Here is a 17,726-nt window from a genome sequence, read left to right as displayed (position 1 = left end):
CCAAGGGCTCCTGCGCCTCCTTCCCTTCCCAGCAGGCAGCAAGCCTTCCAGAAACCTCAGTGCCATCGGAAAACCTCTGGCTATGTGACCCAGGAAAGCCTGGGAGGTGGCTGTAAACTGGCCTGTGGCTGAGGGCAGACGTCACCTGGGGTGTGACTGATGAGCAGCACCTCCACCATCACCCGTGCTGCATTTCGGGAGAAGCAGGTTGGCAGCGAGCTCTTTGACATGGCCCTAACCCCATCCTCTGCTGTGGTGGACTTCTCAGGTCACTAGTGCTGGGGGCAATTAGGGATGGGCATCGAAGCCTCGGACACTCTGGGTTTCAGCATCTGCCCGCACCTACTCGCCATGTCCTCCTCAGCCTTGCTCAGACGTAGGGAAACAAGGTTTGGCTTTGTCTTTTCTTTGCTTTTTCGGCGCCGCTGAGGCAGTTGGGGGTTTACGGCTCTGCACCAGCCCGCGCCGCCCCTGCCGTGGTGGCAATGCCGCCGGGCGGTCCCCGAAGCCGCTCGCGGGGAGCGCTGGCTGACACCCTCCTTCCTGCGGCACACTGACCTGCCCCGAAGGACCCCCGCGTCCCCCTGAGCCCCGGGCAGCAGCTCTCGGGGTGGGCGACCCTGAGCAGCCCCGTCCCCCTGCTCGCCCAGGGAAACGGCACCTGCCCGGGGGGTGCTGCGGGTGCGGGACCCCCACCCCACGCTGGCCGGCCAGGCAGCCGCACAGCAAACCGCTGGAGCAGACACTCACCCAGAGCAGATACAGATTTTTTTTTTTTTTCTTTTAATGCATTTTTATTGCCACTCCTATCTTTCCACAGCCCCGTGAGGTGGGATTTCAGCCCGGCGGGAGCAGGAGCTGTTTGCCAGCCTCGCCTGGGAAGAGGAGCAGCACCGGGCAGCCGCAGGGGGAGATGCTCCATCAGCCGCGTCTGCACCGGGGAGGGATACGGCACCCTCCCCACATCACTGCCCCCTCTCTCCCTTTGCTGCCTCGAAGGGAACCAGTTTCCCCCATAAAGAAACAGTAAAAAAAAAAAAAAAAATCAGTGTTAGGAAGATTTTGGATCATATAAAGATTCAAGTAGCATTAAGTGAACTAGAAAACCAAAAGTCCTGTACATCAGCTTATAAAATTTCTAAATAAAAAAAAAAAAAAAAAGGAAGAAGAAAAGACATGACACATCAGTGCAGGGGGTGAGGCAGTAGAGTGATGCCCAGCCCCTGGGACCTCCTTCGGGCCAAAGCCCCCAGGGGAGGCAGGGCCTGGGTGCCACCATCCCGTGTCCCCTTCCACCACCAAGGTGCCACCTCGTCTGTCTGTCCGTCTGTCAGCAGGGGTGCCGTGGCTCTAGAGATCCTGCAGCCGCACGATCAGGTCCTCCTTGTTCTTCAGCAGGAACTTCTCGCAGGCTTCGAAGGTGGCGCAGAAGTTGGAGGACAGTCCCGCCACGTTGGTGGTGACGTAGTTGAGGTACCCCGGCGTAGCCTGGTTGTAGTAAGCCACCTGCGAGGCACAGGAGATGGTTAGTAGGGGCACGTGGGGATGGAAGAGCCTCCCCGATGGAGCGTGGGCGGCACGGCCCCGCGACACGGCCGCAGCATCCCACCTTGCTCGTCTCCTCCGACTCCGGCCAAATGCAGAAGCCGGAGCAGATCGTCTCCCCCCGCGTGAAGCTGGCGCTGGCGGGGTGGGTGGGCAGCGTCACCGACCGAAAGGCCACCACGTAGGGGTCCCTGGGGAGGAGAGAGGGCCCGATGAGCCGGCGCAGCCCCGCTGGCAGGGAGCAGGGGGGTCGGGGACGGGGACGGGTTACCCCTTGCTGCAGGGTTTCCGTCGGGACGCCAGGATGACGAAGTCCTGCGGCTTGTTCTCGTGGCTGAGCGTCTGGCTCACCACGTGGTAGATCATGTCGTCATTATCTACTTGCTGGACGAGCTCGGCGCTCCTGCGAGGCGGGAGGGGACCGGTCAAAAAAAACCCCCGCTGTGGCCTCCAAGTCAGGGGGCTTACACATTTACAGCCCACCACCGTACCCAAAATATTTTGGGGGACCCAAAATAGATGTTTTCTGCAGCAAAGTGCAGCCATCAGCCCAGGCAGAGCCAGGACAGGGCCACATGGTGAAAGGTCTCTAGAGGCTCCAGGCCGGCACGCTCGCTCCCAGGAAAGCCCAAAGGGGCGTTCAGTGACGAGCCTTAAATTTAGGGATGTGATTTTCGGAGAGGGCTGGGCGTCCCTGGGAAAGCCCGCAGCACTCACGCGTAGTGGCTGTCCCACTCGTGCCGGCGCCGCAGGTCGGAGAGCAGGGAGAAGGCTCGGCCGGCGGCGATGCGGACCGACATCTCGATGCGAAAGGAGAGGAACTTGTCCTCCTCCAGCGTGTACATCCGCACCTTGGGGAGCACAGGGCGAGGGCTGGGACGCGTTCACCGCCGCCGAGCCCCCCCCCGGCTTGCCCACGGGGGGCGAGAAGCAGCGTGGTGGGGAAGGGGCAGGGTTTCGTACCTTTTCCTTCTCCCTGGCGAGCGCCCAGTTGGCTTTGGCTACGAGCGTCTTCAGCGCAGAGACGTTGTTGTAGCTCAGATAAACCTGGGGCAGGGGCGACACGTCAGGGGTGGGAAGGGGGGGCAGGAGGCAGCGACTCCCGCGGGCAGCACCCTACCTTGTTGCTTTGGTCCCAGGGCACGGAGAGCGGCACCTCGGTCTGTTTGCAGGAGACGACGTATTTTCTGCGGGAAAGGAACGATTTCCCTTACGGCGGGACACGAACCACCCACAGACTGTCCCTGTATCCCAGTGCTGAGCCCCAGCCCTCTCCTCCCTCCTCCATCCCCACATCCCACTTGCTTTTTCTGCTCACCGGTCCAGCCGAATTTTTTTCCTAGCGCTGGCTTCTCTGTACCTCCTCACTCCATCCTGATAAATGAGAAAAGTGCATCAGGTTAACAGGAAAAGGAAGGGGGGGGGGAAAAAATGCCAGATATCTTTCTGGGAGCGGGCAAAATGTTCAGCAGGGACGGGCTGGAAGGTGAAGCCTCTGTGCCCGCCGGCTGCTGCCCCAGCTATGCTGGCAGTGGTGGTTAGTGATTAATTGTGAGCTATTTCGGCATTGCCACCGTGCTGTGACCAAGCGACAGGCACTGGCACATCAGGAAAAAACCCTCGCTGCGGCTGCAGACCTGCAAACAGCCGCTGAAACACAAATCGCATCCCCTAGCATGTGCAAATATCCCCTCCCAGGAAATAAAAACCCCCAAAAAGCAGCTTATTTCAAAGAAAGCAATAGCGCAGTGCTTCAAAGCAGGTGGAAAAGCAGTTTCAGGGGGCCCAGCTCTGGCCATGAGATGCTCTCCTGCAGGGTAGGAGAAGAGTCCTAGTTTTAAGGCGTAAAAAAAATCAGGCAGGTGGGCACAGATCAGCCAAGGGGAAGGCAATGCCATCGCTCACTCCTACTACAATGCACCCCGAGACGTGCGAGCGTTTGCTTTGCCGCCGTGCTCTCGTGACAGGTTTTCTTAAATATTTGGATCTGAGCAAATGATGAATCAGGGTGCTTTGAAAGGTGAAAACAACGTAAAAGATTTGCATTCTTTCCCCTAAATTAGAGAAAAGATGAGCTCAAACTTGCCGGCAATATTCTGTTAAGCCTTGCATGGCTAATACATCTCCATCTCTGCACGGGCAAGTGGTTTATTTTATTATTAGTTATACCGAGCAATCAATTTAATTCACTTGCTATCGAGCAATTTGATTTCCATCATCGTAAAACTGCATTTGTTTTGCCGTGAATCCAAGAGCCATTCAGGGCTAAGCGGGATTCCCGGGGGTCCCGTGCCAGCGCGGCGGGGAGAAGCCGGCCCTGCCCATCCTTACCCCCGGTGCGGGTGCCACCATGGGCAGGGTGCGGGGTCGGCCCTCCTGGTCCAGCACCACGAAGGTCATGAACGCGCTGTTGATGTGCCTTCGGCTGACGGACATCTCCTGGCCGTACGCCTCGGCGCAGACCCCCACCTCCATGCTGAGGGGGAGAGAAGAAGGGGTGAGGGTGCGGAGAACCGCCGGGAGGGTGGGATGGGGACCCCCGCCACCAGCACCCACCTGTTTTTGAAGGCGTTGTTGACGATGGCTTTGAGCACCAGGCGGTCCCCGACTTGCGACGGTCCCCGAAAGTGGAACATCTCGATGGCCCGCAGCGTGGGGTGGGCATGGCACAGTCGGCTGGGGGGGGGACGGGACGACAGGCGTTAGCCCCCCTGGATGTGACCCCACGCCCCGGCAGCCCCACGCACCCTCCCCAACCCAGTGAGAGCCGAGGAGACCCCCAAAAATGTCACCCCTGGATTTCAACTGCCAAAACCAGCCGTGAGAAGGGACGATAAGCAGACCGGGGTGAGCGCGAACCCTTCCCGGGGGTCCTCCAGCTCCACGCGCCCGTGGGACTCCCTGTACGGCATCGCCCAAGGGTGACGTGCTGGGGACCATCCCTTCGGAGGGTCCCTGCAACCCGGCTGTGGTCCGACCCCGCTGGACGCTGCTCTGGCAGCGCGTCCCCTGCGGGCACGCCGTCGCCCCTCTCCCTTGAATCCCCGCCGGCTCACCTGGCTGCGATGGTGGCCACGTTCTCCATCCAGGCCATGATCTGCCCACCGAAGGTGTTGCCCTGATGGTTGGCGTGCGGGGGCAGCACCAGCTCCACGCTCTCCACCCGCGTCTTCTCCGCCGGCACCGCCGCGCTGCCGTCCCGCGTCTCCAGCTCTGCCGCGGTGGGGGGAGAACAAGGTTACCACCCTTCCCCTCCCCAGCATCCCACCGAGGAAGGAGGGCGTCACCGGTGGGCGTCGGGGCTATTTTGGGACTGGAAGCCCGGGCTGCGGGACGCGGTACCGGTTTCACGGGGGCTGCGGGTGAGGAGGTCCTTGAGGGTTTCCTTGTGGACCAGCCGCATGCGGCGGCGCTCGGCGGCGATGCTGTGCTCTATCTTCTCCTCCTCCGTCCGCGGGGTCAGCGGCTTCAGTTTCACCTGCACAGGGGACACGGACAGGGTGCAATCCTGCTGCAGGAGAAGGCAGGGCTCCTTTGGGTGCCAGTATGCGCTCCGGTAGAACCGTACATCCCACCGTATGTGTGTCGGAGCCAGTCGCGCTCCTTCTAGATTATATTATAGCCGCTCATGGAGGGGCCAGAGGGAAAATGACTGGATTACTCCGGGCACAGAGAAGGGGACGGCAGCAGCGGGTGGGTGCCTTCCATGCCCAGAGCCCAGCACCCCACCGTGCACCCCGACGCGCACGGCATAAGGCATCGCCAACCCGATAGCGTGCAGATAGCCACGAAGCGCCAGCACGTGCCGTGATGGCAAACCGAGCCCAGCCCAGCTCGTCCCTCCCCAGAGAGGCCGTTTCCTCGCTGCCTCCACGCAGGGGCCGACCGAGACCCCCGCGGCCGCCGGCCGCCGCTCACCTTGCTGCCGGGGGGACCCTGCGCCACGAAAGTGGCGTACGCCTTGCAGATGCTGCAGTGCTTCCCGCTGCACAGGTCCTCGTAGCTCACCTGGATGCCCACCTGGGAGAGGGCACGGCACCCCTGAGAGCCGGCTCTGCCCCCCCGGGGACCCGCATCCCACCGAGTACCCCCACCCCGGCCAGACGCAGCGGGAAGGGATTGACACGAGGGATTAAAGCTGGGAACCGCGGGAGGATTTGGGTATTTCGCGGCGGGGACGGGGCGCAGATGGCTGGACGGGCGAGGGGGGATAGGGGCAGGGGTGGGGGTGAAGGCGGGGGGGGGGCACACCAACCTCCATGCTGGAGTTAAAGGCTCGGTTCACTTTGGCTTTGATGTTGACAACTTGCCCGACGCTGAAAAACAGAAAGAGGAGAAAGCGCGCGGGGGTTAATCGTGGTTATCCGGCACACGCGCCGGCGCCGAGCATCTCCACGCCGAGCCGCTGCGGTGTTCCGGATCGCTGCCCGCTGCGGTAGCAGCTGCCTGGGACCGTGGGGACATGCTGGGATGGCCGGCAGGACATGGGGACAGCCCCCCCCAGCCGTGGGAACCCGTGGGCGTCCAGCCCGGCGGTGAGATGTCACCCCTGAGCAGCTGCGCACAAACAGGTCCCCAGGTCTGGGGTGCTGCCGGGACACCTGAGGGGTGCAGAGGTGCCCGAGGCTTGCTTGGCACCCCCCGCCATGCGGGCATGCAAGCTCCTGCCAGAGCAAACGGCTCCTCCAGCCTCGCGTGTGCTGTCCTGCACTACAGGAGCACCCGTGGGGCCTCCCCACAGGCCCTCGGTCGGTGACAGCAGCAGCAGAAGCACCTCGACTGCTCCCATCCCTCCTCCTCTCCAGGGCCTCCCAGCGATGGACACTTTGGGACACTGGGAGACAGCAGGAGGCGGGATCCGGCCAGGGGCATTTTGCACCATATCTCATATGAAACATCTGCTGGCAGCAAACTGCTGTTCGCAGAGTCCAGGTCTTCAGTAGGCTTCAGAGTAAACACACAGACAGCTTCAGCTCTGCAGCCTAACCTACTTCAGACTGGTACTGACCAAACGAGCAAATGCAGCTTATTGGTGACACCAACAGAATCTTTACCGAATGCATTATTAATTCAGGAGTATTCCTCATCCCCTAAAAGAGACCAGTGCTAGAAAAACGCAGTGTAAGAACACACCCTACAACTGCCACCGCAGTTGTACCACAGAGGGCTCAAAACCAGAATTGAGGAAGAGTCAGCTTGTGCTTCGGCACCGTAACTTCCTCCTTGCCCCCTGCCGCAACTTCTGGCTTCAAACGACCGTAATCCTCTCAGCCACTCGACAGGCTTTGCACGTTGGCTCTGGCTGGAGCAGGGGCGGCACGAGGCTGGGACGGTGCCTCCGGCACGGACCCCTGGCCCAGCGGCAACCCTGCGCCCGCCACGGCACGCGGAAACGTTAGCAGGGTTACGTGAGCAGCCTCCGCGCGCCTCCCGGGCCACGCCACGCCACGTCAGTGGGGTTAATGCTCCCAACTCACGGCAGCGCCGCGTTAGGCCGGCTGCTCTAGGGCTCGCAAACGTCCGTACCAGACACCGTTCCTCCCGTCCCGCTGCCCAGGAGGGTTTATATACGGCTGGCTGGTGCGAAAAGAAAAAGCAAGATAGAGGAGAGGGTTAGAGGCGATGGAAGTGGTCGCACGGGTGCTCCGGCGGGGTTTGTGGCGAGGGGCACGCAAAGGCGGGGGTCCGGGCAGGTGCGTTGGCAGCCCCGGCTGTCTATAGTATGGCCCAAAAATACTTTGTCTTCTCTTTCCTTATCAAACGGTACAAGCCGGTGCCATAAAACCCACACGAACCCTGGCTCAAGGGTACGTGCAATCCTCGCGGCAGGGCTGAGGGATGGCGACCATCTGATGGCCAGCCGGCGAGTTTTGAAGTCAGCGGTGTCCTGGGGGTCTCCCCTGAGCCCCCAAGCACCTACAGCTCCTCCCTGCCTCTCCCTCGCGGTGGGAGGGCGGCAGAAAGCACAAACACCCGGGCAAAGAGGAGAGCAGACGGCCAACGCCGCCCAAAGCTCTTCTGCCTTCAAACAAACAGCTCTGTGGGAAATCCCCGCCAGGCCCCTTGCTCGGAGCATTAAGCTGGACCACAGCAAGCGGGATCCGAGCCAGGAGCGGCACAAATCCCCTGACCCCTTGGAGCGGTGCCTGGCTCACCGCCGCGGAGGGGCGAGTGCCTTGCAGGGCTTGATTTAACTCTCGGGAGCGGGGCTTGGGTTCGTCCTCCCATTCCCGAAACCCACGGGGGAAAAGCTTCCCGGGCAAAGCTCCCCCAGGAGCTGGAGCTGCGCGGGGCCGGGCACGGCACCCGCTGAGCCCGCTCGGAGCAAGGGCATCGATCCCCATGGTGCCACCCCTGCCTCTGCCAGGGGCTTGCTGACCCACCAGCACCGCGACATCCGACGTGAGAATGGGAAAGCGGGAGTTTAACGTTTCCTAGGGATGATGGTGAAACCCAAGGGCGAGTCGGAATTCCTGGCACCAAACACATCAGCCAAAGGCGTGGGACGCCGATGCCCGCCCTGCGTGCCCGCACTGGTCTCTGTCCTCAGCGGGCAGACCCGCATGGTGGGGAGCTGCATGGATCCTATACGGCACGGCTTGCTTGGCCGGACCAGCCTTCGGCCAGCAGGTCCCCAGGGGACGGGGGTGCCAAAAACCCCTCTGCCGGCACGCAGGCACCTCTGCCATCGGACCCTGCGGGCACCTTCGCAACCGTGCCAAAACCCTGCACCAAAACACCCGCCGAGCCCCCTGAGATGGTACCCAGGGGGTGAGCGGACAGGCATCCCCCCGCACGGGGGGTTTTGGGGGCTCTGAGTGGCAGCACCTGGGTTTACCGGGGGTGGTAAGGGAGGAGATCACCTTGGGTACGTAAGACCTACGCCTGGTGGGAATGCTTATGTTGTTCCCTGCGACGTGGCAGTCCGGGGGCTGTGCCCGTCGGGGTGGGCACCTCTGCTGGGGCAGTGCCCAAAGGGATGCCGGGACAAGCTTTGGAGGGGATTTTTTGGCCGGGCAAAGCCCAGCCTGGTGCATCTCCCAAAGCGATGTGCAGGGAGGTCCCGCTCCCCCCAGCACCTGGTGGGTGGGTGAGCTCCGCCGCACGCCAGCCACCCACGTGGCTGCTACAGAGGCACGATTTGCAAGATTTAAGTTTTCCAGAGCGCTAAGTCAGAGCTGTTTCTTGAACAAAGCCAGGGAGGAGCTGGGGTCGGGGGAAATACCGGGAAGCCAACCCAGCAGGAGCTCCCCAGGCGACCAGAGAGCAGATAAATCAGAGCAGACAGTCAGTCCGCAGCCCTACAGCGGAGCTGGAGCCTCAATCCCTGGCTGCCCTGCGAGCCTGGCGCTGCCACCGCATCTCCTCCCCTCCGCAACGCGCTCTTCCCTGTCCTGGCTCCAGCCCCACTGTCCACGTTGCACCCGGCAGACGGGGAAAAAACCCATCTGCCTCCCCCGCGCGTGCCCCGCTAGAAAGCGGAGTATTTACCTAATGGTATGCTCGAAATAGATATCATCCATGGAAGCCGTGACGCATGGGCAGCCGGCGTGTCTCTCGGCTGGAAAGGAAAAACAAACTGCATCAGCAACCTGCAGCAACACGCCGAGCGTGCGAAGAGCGTGGATGCTCCTCTGCCCCACGGCCGCTGCCTCGGGGCTGGTGGCACCGGTGACAGCTTGGCTAGCGTCCCTTTGCCTGCCTGTGCCCATCTGCCGCGTTTGCAGGGGACGGAGAGTGGGGTTTGGGGTTTCTCCACCCCGTAGCGGAGTGGGTTTGCAGATGTTTTAAGGGTTTGGAGGGCGTGTCGGAACTGGAGGCGTGTTGCTCTGCTGTTTGCCTTCCCTCGATGCTTTCAGCCGCTGCGGGGATGCACCGACAGCTGATACCATCTCCCCGTACACAGCAAATATTTTAAAGCTGCCCCGCCGGTCTGGCTTTCCCTTGGGACTCCGGGAACCTCAAACTGCAAAATTGCCCTGGGAACCTCATCAAACCGCAATATTGCACCCGTTTTCCTTTCCCCGTGCTCAGCGACCCACGGTGCGCTTGGCAGGGTGAGCTTCTCTGCCCCAGCCGGCAGAGCTCTCTGACCGCTGCCGGGATGCCGGGGACATCACCAGCCGGGTCTCGCCGTGCCCTGCGCACCAGGCAAGGGAAAGGACAGCGTTTCGGAAGAAGCAGACGTCGATTTTGATCTGTCCCCAAGCAAGCGTGCGTGCTGCAGCGCACGTCTCCTCCCCCTCTCATCCTGCTCCCGTTCGCTCTCTAATTACTCAGCAAAATGGCACGACGCGGGTCCCCAGCTGGCGTCAGCTCCAAGGGACGACACTGGACCGCCGGGCACGCCGCCGATGAGCTAACTCCTGGCGACGCTGCCAGCTCCCTTCCCTCCCGGCCCGGCAGGACGATGGCTCCGCTGGGAGACGACGGCTTACCGGAGAGGCAGGCGGCCGTGTCGATCCACTTGAGCAGCTGGCCGGTGCTGAGCTCGCCGCGGTGGTTGGTGTGGCAGGGCAGCACCAGTTGGCTCATCTGCACCTCGGTGGGGTTGCCGGTGGGCGAGGGGCTCGCCATGGCTCCCGGTGCCTCTTCCCGCTCCCCTGGCTCCCGGGCACGCGGCGGAGAGGTCGAACCCTGTGGGGGACGAGAGGTCCGTTTACCCAAACGGGAGGAAAAATCCCCTGAGAAAACGATGACCCACGCAGCCCCTTTCCCCACGCGGAGCCAGCGGGACCCCCGGCCCCGCACGGCCCCGGGCACCACCAAAACCCACCCAACCCATCGCCAAAGCCGTGATGCCCTCAGCCGAAATGAAAAAAAAAAAATCCCTCTGAAAAGAGCTCCACTGGTGATTGCTGCGGGTTGCCAGGCCATTTATCACCCAACCCAGCTGTTTCCTCCCAAAAACCGTGCAAAGCCCCTTCCCAAAGTTAACCAATTCTCTTGGAAGGAAGCCTGCTCCCCCGACAGCTTCATTTTTAGGGTGCCGCAGCAAAGGGCGGTTTTGCGCTCCCAGGTCTTGTGCCCGGGGCTGGGCACGCAGCGATGCTCCACACCTTCCACCAACACCCCCCTCCACCAAAGGAAACACCGAAAGCAGTTTTTCCCGTCTGGTACAAGCAGAGGGAGGGGAAAGCATCGTCGGTTTGGGCTTGTTTGCGCAGTCAAATATGTTCCTTGTTGGCGTCGCAGTTTGCCGGGCACGGAGCCGCTCCTGCCTCTCGCCCCGGCGGGAGGCGGGTTGGGAGAGAGGGGCTGGTATTGCGACTGTGCCGGCAAGAAAAAATAGCTGATTAGACGTCAAGTGAGCCGTGTTACACAAGGGGTGAACTCGCTTAGCCCGGTGAGTAATTGAGGAGACACGAGGAGCCGTCTGGACTTTGTTACGGCCCTTCCTTCCGCTTTCTGCTCCCGCTGTGGCTCCCGTTTACAGCACTTGTTGCCAGAGCCCCGTTGCAGCAGCTTCTTTGCCCTTGGCTTTGCCCGGCTTCTTTTAAAGATGGCTTTATGCCGAAAATGAAGCTTTCCCGACTACCCTGAGCTCACCGCCTCTCAGAATAGCATTTTTCTCCAGCGGGTCTAACCTCTGTTTCCATAGCTACTGGTACACGACATCCCAGGAACAGCACAAACCTCGGCTTCGCGGGGACGGCGGTGAACGCGGCAAGCCAAGCCCACGGCAAAGGGCCCCCCCCATCCCGCAGCGAGACGGACCCCCGGCTGCTGGAGCCCCTCCAGCGGGCTCCAAACCCCTTTGCGAACCTCCCGGGCTGTTTCCCAACGTGCCGAGGTGCCTCCACGAGTACCACGGAGCTATTTCGGGAAGCCGGCAGGCTCTGGGGTACGAGCCAGCGACGCAAAGACCTCCAAAGCCGCCTGCTGCAAAGCGAGCAGCCAGCCCGGCCGGAGCTCTCGCGGCTCATTTTCCCGGCGCTTGCCATTTCTAAATTTTAGGGAAAAAGCCGGCACCTTGTGGGAACAGCCCTGACCCTGCGGTAGCCAGCAAAAGGCCGGGGATGCTGGTGGGGAGCGGGTGCAACCGGAGCCGGTGCAGGGCTGAGAGCGGCTCCCGGCACGGGTCGGCATCTGCCCGGCACAGCCGTGGTTAGTAGCTGCCAGCGCGACCCCGGGGTTAGTTGCACGGCACGGGGGGGTACCTGGAGGCCATTGCAACAGAAGCTCAAGATCTCTTCAGGGACTACAATATTCTCCTTGACCATTTTTAAGAGACACCTGGAAAGGAGAAGAGCGGCTCCGGTTACGGCGGGACCGGCAGAGCCGGGGGGTGCGGGACACCCGTGGCTGTCCCCGGCGGGGCCGAGGCGGCGTGCGTGGTGGGTGCCGCAGAGCCGCCGTCTGCCCGCGTGGCGGGTTGTCGCACCTTGTCCCCGCGCCGACGTCCCTCCCCGCGCCACCGGCCCCTCGCCGGCACCTATCAGGGGGACCGCCGGAGCCGAAACGGAGAAGGGCAGACCCAGGGCTCGCGCCTGCCATTCCTTGGGGGTCAGGGCCGGCGCTGACCGGCTGTGATGGAAAGAGTTCCAGCTATTCTGGGGTGCTGGAGCGAGCCCAGGGCGCGGTGACGCCGTGTCAATACTTTCCATGTTCCTACATGTGACAGAGGGCTGCGTCTTGAAGCTTCCCCGGCCGGCGCGGTGACACCGCCGCGGTCACAAGACAGGCGAGAGCGTATTTTTGGCAGCGGGCAGGACTCGCACGGCGTGCGGGTGGTACCGGGGGCAGCAAATGGGAAGCGCCTATCGCCGGCAACGCCGCCGCACCCCGCACCGGCCCCTCTGCCTGTGAATCTCTGGCATCCCCCAAGGGCACTGGGCGCCCTTGGGTGCCCGCCGGGCTCCCCGGCCACGTGCCCTGCGACCGGGTCCCGGCTGGACGCGGTGGTGGCGTCGCAAGGAAAGTCAGCGTGGGAGATGCCGCAAAAAGGAGTGGAAGAGGGTTTCTATTTACAGTTTGCTTTTAAACACAACACCGACGGGCCCTCGGTGTTGTCCTCAGCTGTCCCAGCAAACATCCCGCTCCCACGCCAGTCCCACCGGGCTGCCGGAGGCGGCAGCTCCTTCCCCGAGGCACAGGACCGGCCGATTTTGGCACGGGGACAAAAAAGTGAAAGCGGCAGATTCGCCTCCAGCGCTGCCAGCCCTTCGCAAGAGCCTGCGTTGGGGGATTGCACGGCATGTACCTCGGAAACCCAAACCTGCTCCTGGCTCTGCAATCGTGTCACTTTATCCCCCAGGTTGGGTTAGCAGGAGGGGGTAAAAAAAGAGCCGTTTGCTTTGTATTTATCCGCCCCCCCCCCCCCCAATTCCAAGACAGCCCCAGCCCACGCTCCCACCCTGGAGCACAGGGGTCTGCCCGGGGAAGGGGAGCGCCCCGGCCACACGTTGCAAACACGCTCCAGAGACTCAGAACCATTCAGCCAGTGGGTATTTATAGAGTATTCGGTTATCGAAACTAAGCGAGCAAGTGTCTGTCCTCATTAAAATCTTCAGCCTCACTCAACTGTCACATTTTTAAAGCTGTTGACTGATGCAGCCCTCAGGTCACCATGGCAACGGGATGCAGTACCCAGGCGATGATGCTCTTACTCTGTCACCCCTCGAGTGACCCACTTCTACCCAAAAAAAAAAAAAAAGTTTGCATTAGAAAAAAAACCCTTCCAGCAGAGTATTTTTCTTGCCTCCTGCCACGCTCGCTTCCTGCGCTGCCGAAGGCATAAGGAGCTCACAGAGCAAATTGGGGGGATGGCACGGAGGGGGAGACACCCCAATGGCTCCCCGAATACTGGGGGAAAGGGACCCCATGGCACCCCACTGCTCTCCTATACCCTGGCAGGGGGGGTGTCCCACAGCACCAAAGCACCCACAAGCTCCAGGGATGGTCTCTGCTGCTGAATTGGGTGCTGGCCTCTTGGAAAAGCGCTGGGGGACACCAGCCCGGGGGAGTCTCCGTCATAAAACCCTCTCGGGTCCCGCAGACCCTCAGGAAGCTGCCAGGCAGGGGGGATGCAGGAGAGCGGTTATTCCCCCAAATCCTTGAGCCCGCTGGAAGCGGAGTGTTTGCTTTAGCCACCCCCAAGCAGTGGATGGGAGGGAGGGACAAGGGTGAAGCCTGGTTGGGGGTCCCCGGTGCTGGGCTGTGGGGGGTTCTGGGCAGACTGGGGCAGCCCCACACCTCGAGCAGCCCCTGCCTGCCTTCCAGAGCAATCCCACTGCCCCACCGCCACCTCCCAAACGCCTAAGTCCCATTTTCCCTCGCCTGGCTCTGGTCTCCTACCCCTGCCTCAGCCCCTCGGCGCATCCTTACTCCTCCCTGGGAATATTTCAAGAAAAAAGGCAGGGAGATGGGGAGGAAGAAAGTGGCGACAATGAAGTTCTCATGGGGGATTATTGGTGTATAATTGAGCAATATCCATGGTAACAAGCAAATCTGCACGCGTTAAAAAATTAACCTGACCTACTTTGGGAAATTCTGCCATCTCGACAGGGCAGCGAGGGCTCTCCTTCCCCCGAGACCCGGCCCGCCAGTCCCACTGCCGGCAGCAGCAAAGCCCCGGTGCTCCCAGGGATGGGACCGGCAGGTTTCGTGCAGGGGGAGATGTCCCCACCAGCGGGACCCTCACCGACAAGCGGCGGCAGAGATGCCCAGCCCGGCTCAGGTCCATCACCCCATGCCCGCCGGGATGGAGCGGGGTCCCCGGGACAAGACCCGCAGGGTTTGCTCGGGTGCGGGGTGCCGGCTCCTTTGCGGGGCCGTCGGCACGGTGGCCCCGCTGGGACGAGAGGGACCGAATCACCGGGTCGTGGCACGGCGAAGAGATGTGGCAGCTCCCTGTGGCAGGTCTCGGTGGGACCCCAGGAGGGCAGTCAGCCCAGGAGAAAGGCCAGGGCACCCTGTGAGTTGTATTTTTGGGACCAGACGTCATGCTTTCCCTAGGGTTTCATGGAGCAAAGCGAGGCGTGGGGCCAGGAAAGTGCAAACCGAGGCCCTAAGGCAGCGGGGGGGGCCGCAAGGATGACTCCCCGTACAAAGGGCCGACGGTTTTACATCCAGCACCCATGGGAAACCTTCGGTCAGGGTGAGCGCACCAGGGATGCCTCCGGCCCCTTCACGTCCCTCTACACCGCTCGGTCCAACGGCGGGTGAAGTATCCCCAGCCCTGGCCGTGCCTGCAGCCCCAAGCCCCATCCATGCCCCTGCCCGGCCGCTCTCCGCGGCTTTCAGGAGGCTCCCGGGAAGGTTGGTGCGCCGGTTTGCCGGCACGGGGGTAAAGTGCCCCCAGGGACCATCCCGGGGGACAAAGGTCCCCTGACACTGCTGCCTCCAGCCCAGGGGGAGAGTGAAGCTGCACATCATCACCCCGTTACAGCTGCAAACAGCGCCAGGGCCAAAATCCACCGGTGTGGGGTCACCCAACAGCATCGCCCAGCCCAGGAACCTTTGCCCTGCCGCCCACGGCTTTGCCGGGGAGGAGACTGCCGTAGCATCAAGACCACCACGGTCGAGACAACCGCAGTTGTGCCCACCAAGTTGGAGACCGCCATAGCGGAGATCGCCGCAGTCGAGACCACCGTGGTTGAGACCACCACGGTGGAGAACGGTGCAGCGGTCTCCACCCTCATGGTCTCGACCGTGGTGGTCACCATGGTTGAGACCACCGGGGTGGAGACCACCACGGTGGTCTCGACCTTGGTGGTCATCACGGTCGCGACCACCACGGTCGAGACCACCGCAGTGGAGACCATTTGGGCAGAGACCACCAGGGTGTCACGCCACCCACGCCATCCGGCCACCCATGCCGCCCCAGCCAGCCCCGGCGCATCCCTCTGCCCTTCCCGCGACGCTGGCATTCCCGGCAGCCCTGTGCCCGCGCTTCCCAAATATCTGCCCCTCCACCACTTTTAAGCGAAAAAAACTCTGATTCAAGCCAAACGCCCCCGGCATCCCTCCCGGCACACCCAGAAAGACCTGGGCAGGGGTCGACGTTGCCGGCTGTCACCCGCTGTCCCCGGCGGGCGCCACGTCACCGTGGGCTGCGAGGGCAAGAGGGCATCACCCCCGCGAGCCGGGGAGGGGGCACAAGCGGCTTTCACCCCACGTTCCCCCCACCCCGGGCAGAACCGCCCGGCGCCGCCGCAAGCCACGACAAGCCACCGCTGCGGCGCCGGGCGTGGAATTCTCCGCAGCGACGCCGGCTCCCGTTCACCCAGCCCTGGGGTCCATTCCCATTCCCCCCTCCTCGCCCCCATTAGCCCCCAGCCCCTCGGCGAGCCTCACCTCAGCCAGAAGAAGCTGAGCATTTGCAGGCGGCGACGAGGCGAGGGCTGGCTGGGAGGAGAAGCGTCCGGACACCTGCGCGCGCGGCCGGCGTCGAGGCCGGGTGCTGGCGCGGGGCCCTGGGACGGGGCCAGCGCACACCCCCTCCCGCTTCCTTAAATATAGTCACGCATAACTTTTCTTAAGGTAGCGCTTGAGCCCATCGGCTCTTGCCTGGAAAATGGCCGGCGCTCCGGAGGTTGGCTCCGGGCGCTCCCGTCGCAGGAACGAACGAACGCGCCCGGGGAAAGCGCCGGCACGCTGCCAACGGCTCTGCGGAGCAACGCGCTGCCCGTTTCCTTCCATTTTTCCCCAGCGAGCAGCCCCTGAGATGGGGTCCCGGCTTCCCTCCGCGGCCCCGCGCATCACCCCTTCTTCTACCCCCCATCGCCCCGGCGAGGGGCACGGGGGGTGCCCGGCTGCTCCCCCCCCCAGCCCGCTCCGTACCGACGGCACCGGGCTCTTCTCCCACCTGCCTGAAAATATTTGTTATTTTTCCCCAGAACCGCAGGCACCGACGCGGGGCTCGCCTGCCGGGAAAGGCTCCGCAAACTTCTCCGGAGCCGCTCGGATCCGCGCAGCCGCTGCCTGGCCCTGCTGCCTTTGAAGTACTTCTAACGGGGCTTAAAATAAAAAACTTTTTTTTTTTTTTTTTTTAGAACGAGGAAATAAAATGCAAATTGCCGTGTCACCACATTAATGATACAGCCTATCGGGTTTGGGGGAGATGTTGTTCTATTTGTATTTAATTTACGCGCTTTTATAAGTGAATCTTGGTAATTGACGTACAAGAGTTTGATCAAAGCTCCTCGCAGGCACAGGCAGCGCAAGCTTTGCCGTTGGAAAGCCAGCGGTGAAATAATTAAACAAATTCAACAGGAAATAAGGCCTCACTTTTTTTGGTAAATAAGAATAATGAAGCACTGGAACAGAGTAAATGCTTGTGGTGGGTACCGAGCACCAGTATCTGATGGGGTGGGTGCTGCCCTGCGGCGTCGGGGCCTCAGCGACCCAAATTTTAGGCTGGACGTGGGGAAATGCTTCTCAAAACCCTAGAAGCGGGTACCTCTACCTACCTAGAACCTAGAACTCTACCTCTACCTACCTAGAACCAGGCAGGGATGGAGCTGGTGGCCCGGCCGGGGGTGACGCTTGCCCACCAAAGTTTAGGAGCCTTTGGGGGATGGAGGAGGCAGCGCCGCAGCGGGTGATTGATCCGAGCATGGTGATGGAGGTTCCCTCCAGAAGAAGATTGTTGCCCCGCTTTGACCGAGGGCTTTAACCCTTCAGAGCATTCGCTGCTTAGCTGCTGGTATAAAATCTGCAGTTCTTCATCGGCTTTCCGAGAGCGGGGATGGGGCATCTGCTCCGCTCTCCCCCCCACAACTTCTTCCATGCCTTACGAGTAACTCTGCACACCCAGATGCGATTAACTCCGATCCTTTCAGAAAAGAACATTTGCTTGAAAAGATTTTCTTTCGGGGGGGGCAGCAAATAAGATGCTTTTTCACCAAGACGGTTTTCTACCTGCTTGCAGCAGCCCAGGTGCCCTGTAAGGCTCCTGTAACAAGCAAGATCTCCCCACCTTTAGCCTGGAGGCTGATCGAGGATCTCCCCCTCCCTCCTTAGGACCGATTGTTTCTGCAACCAGATTATGACCAAGAGGTTTGCTCCACGCAGGGAAAATGATTCTTCCCCCTCCTCTGAGTCAGAGGGAGCAGCACAATTAGAAACACTTCAGATGCTTGACCCACGCTCGAGCCTCCGAACAAAAGTCGCAAGGAAAGGGTTGATGTTTTCCAGGCCCAATTAGCATAATGCTGTAATTACGGCTTGCGGCGGCC

General features: G+C 61.7%; 1 protein-coding gene across 5 annotated transcripts; it reads right to left on the bottom strand.

Annotated features, from left to right (window-relative positions):
* Positions 1-766: 766 nt before the first annotated feature.
* Positions 767-15,924, bottom strand: ACOT11 (acyl-CoA thioesterase 11). 5 transcript variants are annotated; one of them, XM_075037175.1, is made up of 18 exons: positions 15,844-15,924; positions 11,706-11,781; positions 9,984-10,182; positions 9,037-9,106; positions 7,072-7,122; positions 5,801-5,861; positions 5,464-5,565; positions 4,888-5,023; positions 4,602-4,758; positions 4,102-4,221; positions 3,877-4,021; positions 2,864-2,919; positions 2,666-2,732; positions 2,509-2,592; positions 2,263-2,396; positions 1,817-1,948; positions 1,610-1,736; positions 767-1,506 (listed from the first exon to the last, which is right to left on the bottom strand). In XM_075037175.1, exons 1-18 carry the CDS (start codon positions 15,864-15,866, stop codon positions 1,351-1,353), a joined length of 1,896 nt encoding a protein of 631 aa, XP_074893276.1. In that variant the 5' UTR covers positions 15,867-15,924; the 3' UTR covers positions 767-1,350. The 5 variants fall into 5 exon arrangements, with proteins under 5 accessions (XP_074893276.1, XP_074893274.1, XP_074893277.1 ...); XM_075037173.1 differs by lacking the exon at positions 15,844-15,924 and adding an exon at positions 11,930-12,070; XM_075037176.1 differs by lacking the exon at positions 7,072-7,122 and having other exon boundaries at positions 15,844-15,923.
* Between the last annotated feature and the right edge of the window lie 1,802 nt (positions 15,925-17,726).

Source organism: Buteo buteo, chromosome 10 (assembly GCF_964188355.1).
Source record: "Buteo buteo chromosome 10, bButBut1.hap1.1, whole genome shotgun sequence".
Classification (NCBI taxonomy): domain Eukaryota; kingdom Metazoa; phylum Chordata; class Aves; order Accipitriformes; family Accipitridae; genus Buteo; species Buteo buteo.
Note: the sequence above shows the minus strand (reverse complement) of the source record. Positions and strands in the feature narration are given on the sequence as shown.